A 7,099-nucleotide genomic window follows, 5' to 3' on the forward strand; every position below is an offset into this window, starting at 1 on the left:
ATGTTCCACAACACATGTTCATTTGTGGAGATACTTTCTGACTCTCTCTCTCTTTATGCCCCTGTAACTTTTCTTCTCTTCAACCATTTTTGAAAAAGTTCTCTCTATATGTATGCTCATGCATTCTGATGTCGCCAGATACCATATCGAATCCTAGGAGGCGGTCGGCTGTTTCCGGATTCCATATCTGCATCTTAGGCGGCGAAAGTAAGCCGGTGAAGTTTAAACGCATCTGTCGGTTGGAACGACGATGTTGGATGTAAGACATTGATGTTTGACAGAACAATCTTTTTTGTGGGTACCACTAACTCTAAAAGTTTACCAAGTACCATTAAACTCTAACTCCGATAATTTATTTCGATGTGAATAACTCAAAGATAACATGTTTATAATAAATTAAACAACACTATGTAGCATAAAGGATTTGTTCATGTTTGAATTTTTTTTAACCATACCCAAAATCCAAACCGACACAAATTCAACAAACCATTATTAACCAGATTAAATCATCAAGATGCATTAAAAAATCAAATCCCCACAATAGAGATCGGTGACAGTTTATGGAAGTTGGGCACCTGGATTAGGAAGATCTGGAACCTTAAAAAACACCATATATGTTGTTGCTTTCTTTATAGTCCGCGTTGTGACCCAGTTTATGATAACAGTTGGATTTTTTTTATTGCACTGACGAACGATAGGGTAAACCATGAGTTGTTGTCTTTCCCTTCTGGTAATACTTCTTCCAAAGCTTAACTTCAACAGCAACCGAGAGCTTATTCGAACATCAGCCCAAAAAAGTCTCATACCTAACCAGTAATGTTGAATTGCAATCTTGATTTCATCTTTCTATTGATGCAACTTTACCACCCAATCCTTCCCGTGTTGTATACAGTGAGTAAACCAAAAGGGTAAATTAGGAAAGCGACAAAAGAAGAATCTTGAACCTGCTCATTGAAGCAATGGTTCTTAGAGTTTGACCAATCCATAAAAGCATACCCTTCAATTTATTTACAATAAATCTGATATCTTTTCCAGATTCTTGAGCCTGTTTCAACTTTGCTTTCGCTTTTACCACACTCAAATCTCCAACTGCTTCATCGCAATCAAGATACATTAAAAACCATAACAGATGGTGATATTGAGTCGAATTTCGAACTTTAGCAATCCGAATCAAATTCGGAACGGTTAGGTTTAAAGTAATCAAGGGTTGAGGAGGTGTTAGGTGCCAATAATCAATATACTTAACAACATGATCGTATAATGCCCATGAAATTAAAAAAAAAACAATAAAATTCTTATCAAACATCATATAACATCATTGATTTTGTTTAGTATTATGTTAAATTTATATATATGTCAAACTAAATAATTAACAACATGAGTTTGGAAACCTAAAACTAAATAATTAACAACATGAACTGAACTCACAATCTACTTGAAAGATTGTAAATCCATATGGATTGATGAAGAATTTGAAGAAGCGTACCTACTGATGAGAGAGAGAGAGAGAGAAAGAGACTCTGCTGCGATCTTACAGTAGATTGAAGAAATAACAAAATCAAATTTTTATTAGATAACTGAAATCAACAAACTTTTATCATTTAAATTTAGGGTTCTACCCAATCAATTATACAAACCCTAATATAATAATTAATAGAAAGAGATAGAAAACTTACAGATTGTTGAGACTTGTTGATTGCATATGCAGAGATAGATGTATAGTATAGGTATTTATAGAATATGAAGTAGCATATATAGAATTCAGATACCACCCGAAGAGGCTGACAGATTTGAGAGAGTAGATCGGTGATTCAGAGGTGAATCGATTTAGAATGAGGGCGATGGAGAAGGAATGGAAGAGTCAGGGCTTCAGAGGATATATTATTAAATTTAACTTTTTGTTTACTTTTAACCATCTGTGTATCAGACAGGCTATATTCTAGTAATATTATGAAATCCAAACCTTGGGTGTCTAAAAGAAGGAAACACCTTATAACTTATAATAAGACATCAAAATTTCATTTGGTGATTTGACCAAATGCTTTTTGGTATAAGTTAAATTAGATGTCCTAAGTTCAAACTTATATCGGTAGAAGTTTGACAAAATAATAATAAAAAAATTATATATTAATGTGACATAGCGCATAGAAAACACTTTATGAAGTTGATTCTAAAAATTAAAAATCTCATTAATCGAGTCAATGAATGACTAAAAACTTGATGTACGAGTGGATCCATGTATTAGGGATCACATGACATCGCTAAAAAATATGCATATTTGACATGTAGAATCCAATACTTGTTTTTCATGTAATATTTATGTATTTGACAGTCAAGAGACATTGTTCACCGAATATTTTCTAAAGTGACATACAAAAAAGCTCAAGTACGTTGTTGACGTATCAATGGGCATAAGAATGTTGTTAAACCATACAGATATCAAAGGAATACTTGTTTTTATTAAGTTATTAGTTTTATATGCAGATTTATGGTTATAAAACTTTTATCTCTAAGTTTCATGAAATACAAAGAGTAAAAAAGGTTTAAAAGACATACCCGAATACAGAAAACTGACCCTCATCAAAAGATAAACCTCCTAAGCCAGACTGTTAACACATAACCAGGTGTTAACTATACACACTCATAATTTAGGTAAATATAAACACTTACGATTATTTTATATACTCACGTAGCTTTTATCATAAAGATAAAAGAAAAACTGATTTGGAGACGAGTATTCCTCAGACACCTCATCGTGGGCCATAGCAACTGCGCCATAGACAGATAACGGAAGCACAGGCAGCTCTGCATCCTTCCATTTTGTAAACGTTATTGAAAAACAAGTATAGAAAGAAACATTGGCCTTTTGACCAAACAAGAACCAGCCACCAACCTGTTTGCTTAAAGTTGTTTTATACAGCGGCTCAAACTGTCCAGATGGCATTATCTCTAGAGGAACACTGTAACCTATGCTCTTGTCAATCGCTTGGTCGGTGCATTTTAGCTTCATTCCGTCATAGGCTCCATCAGTTACCTGAACAATCACTTAGCTTATCCTTTTGTTCTAAAGTTATAATTTTTTATAAGCAGGCCTGTAAACGAAATGAACATTTAGTGAATCGTTTGTGAATTGTTCAGTGGGATGCTCGTTTATGTTCGTTTATTTAATAATTGAGCATGACAATTTTTTTTATTTTATTAAACAAACAAACATGAGCACATGCTTCATTTGTTCATTTACGTTCGTTTATTAACTTTTGACACTATTGTATACTTAATGTATTAGACTTCAATAGGTGTTCGTTTATGATTGTTTGTTTATGTTCACTTATATTTTTTTCATTTACTTCATTTTTGTTTGTTGATTTATGTTCATGAACTGTTTGTTTAGAATGTTAACAAATGAACATTTTCAATTTTCTAACGAACGAACATGAACAAGAAAATCCGTTTGCTTATTTTTCGTTTACAGGCCTATTTTCCTTTTCTTATTAAAATGCTCATTTATTACATTTACATGAAGTATAAGTGATTAATGAAGTTAGAAAGACAAGTTAAACAGATGATGTAATGTCACACTACCTTACCAGTTTTGCAAAATTTCCTGTTGTCAGTGGTGCTGAATATCCATCTAAGACAACCTGTGAATACAGTTAATGATCATTTGAGGTCACAAAACAACATATGATGTTTAAGGTTCAGCTCACCTGGATTTTAGCAGCTTTTATTGGTACACCACCAGATTGTGGAGTGAACATTGAGCCATCTCCTTTTTCAACCACAAATTCAACAACTGCTCTCCCCGTGAGCCTAAAAAATATAAGTATATTTGAAGATAAAGAAGAAGAAAATAGAAAAATGCAAGTGAAGTTTTACCTAGGATAGTTTGAATATTGTGCAGGCAACAAAAAAGATAGCCCAGGAGCCTGTCAAAAACAAAATACTGCAATCATATATATATAAAAATGGATGTAACTTGCATATTCAGAGTTTATCAAACTGAGAATTAATTATTACAAAAAAGTCAGCATTATTTTCAACAAAGCATAAAAAGTCCAATATTGTTTACAAAAAAGCGCACTCAGATAGAATAACCGTTTGTATTACTTGCAATGTACCTGTAGGAGCTCTAACTGGGCAATAGAATCAAGTGAAGATGATAGAGCTACTGATACTCTATCTGGATCCTTATCCTTTATATATCTAAGCAGAGTCTGCAATTCACCCTGCAAGCCCAAAAACAAGGTTCTAGAACCTGTGGTAAAACCTTATGTGTGTATTTGGCACGTTGTCTTGCAAAGTACCTTCTCATCAGTAAGAGATTCATATATTGCTAACCCTTTTTCCTTTTGATCACCTGGTAAGCTTGCCAAAATAGACTCCTTTTCATCAACTGCAATCTGATCAACTAATACGAACAATGAGAAAAAATAAACAGGTCAATCTTCATTTTAACATGTCGAAACGTGATTAACTACCTTTAAAGCTTTCTTTACATTGCCCTCCATGGTTCCATAAGGCTTTCTCAGAGGAATCCTTAGCAAGTATGACAGTTCCTCCAGAGAATTCTACAAGAAACCATGAAAAACTTCAGCATAACATGTATCAAAACAGAGAAAGTGTACCAATAAATAACTGTTTGACGGACCTGTATAGTTTTCATGTTTGTGTTTGCAGGGATGGCTTTTCTCAAAGCTAATTCTCCAGTTCTGGGGACCTTTGTGTCTGGTGAATAGAGCACAGCTTCAGCAGGTGGAAGAAATGGTGCATCCCATCCGGATAATGGCACTGGAGATATGAGTTGAACAATAACAACAATCGCAGAAACTGCAGCTCCCAAGTTTATAATTCCTTGCTGTAATTCTGGCATACATGATTTGGTTTCGGTTTTTCGGTAGTCTGAACATTCCTACATGACAAAGTCCTGATTACGGATCTTAGAATTGCACAAAAATGTATCCCCAAAGTAAAATCTAACCTAACTTACGAATCTAAATCACTGAAACGGAAACAAATTCGTACAGTAAATATACTTTTCAGCTTGTTGCCCGCTTATCAGCCTCCCTGTTGTAATTGGATCCTTTTGTTCAATATTAATGTAAAAGGGACAAACTTTTCGAAATGCACATTCAAAACTACACACCGATAACAACACTACTGTAAGCAGAACTGCAGAACTCACACTAACTGTTGGATCCTTTAATTTTGATAAAAATGCATACCTAAAGAAAAATCTAAACTAGTTTTGACCTGATTACTGCAAGCACTGAAATGAAATCAAATTCATACACTAAATGCATATTCAGCCTAATTACAAAATGCTTGTTGTTCTGTCAGATTGAAAATGCTACTAGAAAGTAAAATCTAAACTAATTTTGACCTGATTACAAATCTAAACCACTGAAACGAAATCGAAGTCATAAACGAAATGTATTTTAAACCTAATTACTAAATGCGTGTTATTCTATCAGATTGTAATGCGAAATGAATCATAAACGGTTAATCTACACTGCGTCAATAATCAACGATAATTCATCTTCAGAACTACACACCGATAACAACACTAGTGTAGGTAGTTATCATACTAACCATTGGATGATCTAACTTTGACAAAAATGCATACCTAAAGTAAAATCTAAACTAATTTTCACCTGATTACGAATCTGAAAACTGAAATGGAATCGAATTCATACACTAAATGTACTTTCTGCCTAATAACAAAATGCGCGTTATTCAACCACATCGTAAGCGGCTAATCTACATTGTGTAAACTATCAACATTGATTCATCTTCAAAACTACGCAGTGATAACAACACTAGTGTAAATAGAACTCATACTAACCGTTGGATGCTCAAACTTTGACAAAAATGCATACCTAAAGTAAAATCTAAACTGATTTTGACGCAATTAAGAATCTAAACCGGAATCAAATTTAAACACTAAATGTATCTTCTTTTGAATATATTATAAAACCACACATTGTTCGATTACGATGAGAGATATATAAATACAATGCGGTGACTAATATCTAGGGATGCTATTAAACACAAACTATATGCAAGCTAATTGTGTGGAGGCAACCACTCCAACATATTGCTCTTTCATAACTAACTGATTCGATCACATTCCTTGATATCTTCTACCTAATTATGAAACGTGTTGTAACGAGAAACCGCCGTCATAACCGGCTAATCTACATCGCGTAAGCAATCAACGATGATAATTAGAACTCCTACTAACCGTTGGATGCTCTGATTTTGACAAAATGCAGGTAACAACCTTCGGTTGAAACGATTTCAGTGGACTTGTATTGAGCAGGAACAAGGACCGAGTGTATCGATTGGAAACCGAGAGGTTAATTGTTGCAGGAGGTTTTGGCGGGTAGCACCATCATCATCCAAATCCTATCTTTTCTATTCTATTCTATTCGCATGTGGTTCTATTTTGTTTTTGTTTTTTTACGTCCCTGCATGCAGTTGATCTCATCCAAATTGTGTAGGGATTTATAACAAGGGTACTAAGCTATGACATATTTAGTCCTTGTAATAGAAAAAATAATTCAACAACTCACCAAGTTGAAAGGATAAGGGGAATTACTTTTGGGTACTAAGATATTGTATTTTTTTGATATTAGAAATTCTTTGTAAACTTATTCATTCATTTAAGTAAACTGTTAAATGGTCATTTTACATATTTAACTGAGTTTTTAATTGCTTTTCAAAAAAAACACAATGTATGTTAGAAAAAAAGATCACGTCTTACAATTTGGTAACTAACAGGGACCACTATTCTAATTTTTGAAAAGGACCAACCTTGTAATTTATACACACCAGTAGGCTATTGCTATGCTGCTTTAGAGAATTGTGTAAAGACAAGATGAAATTTTAGGCTTTAGAAAAAAGTGTTATTTGCAAAACAAGAGTTTCTTGTTATAATTAAGTAGTTTGGTGTCAGAGAAGACTTTTTTGAATATTTTATTAGTTTTGTTATTATACATATCACTTTGATGGATATACAATTGTGATATTTTGTTGAGTTGGTTGGTTCTAAGTTTGTTATCACTTAGGAAGAAAGAGTAAGCAGGCAATGGATGCAGGT

At 33.5% G+C, this 7,099-nt stretch overlaps 1 protein-coding gene across 1 annotated transcript; it reads right to left on the reverse strand.

The window, feature by feature from the left end:
- Positions 1–2,496: 2,496 nt before the first annotated feature.
- Positions 2,497–6,327, reverse strand: LOC143600204 (peptidyl-prolyl cis-trans isomerase CYP37, chloroplastic-like). Its single transcript, XM_077077959.1, has 11 exons — positions 6,242–6,327; positions 4,649–4,909; positions 4,479–4,568; positions 4,305–4,400; positions 4,119–4,226; positions 3,877–3,926; positions 3,708–3,810; positions 3,588–3,641; positions 2,894–3,034; positions 2,690–2,812; positions 2,497–2,606 (listed from the first exon to the last, which is right to left on the reverse strand). The coding sequence occupies exons 2-11, from the start codon at positions 4,868–4,870 to the stop codon at positions 2,544–2,546; spliced, it is 1,050 nt and encodes a 349-aa protein (XP_076934074.1). The 5' UTR covers positions 4,871–4,909; positions 6,242–6,327; the 3' UTR covers positions 2,497–2,543.
- Between the last annotated feature and the right edge of the window lie 772 nt (positions 6,328–7,099).

The sequence above is a fragment of the Bidens hawaiensis genome, unplaced genomic scaffold, assembly GCF_021521415.1.
Source record: "Bidens hawaiensis isolate Kalapana, Puna unplaced genomic scaffold, B.hawaiensis_p1.1 tig00053798_1, whole genome shotgun sequence".
NCBI classification, from domain to species: domain Eukaryota; kingdom Viridiplantae; phylum Streptophyta; class Magnoliopsida; order Asterales; family Asteraceae; genus Bidens; species Bidens hawaiensis.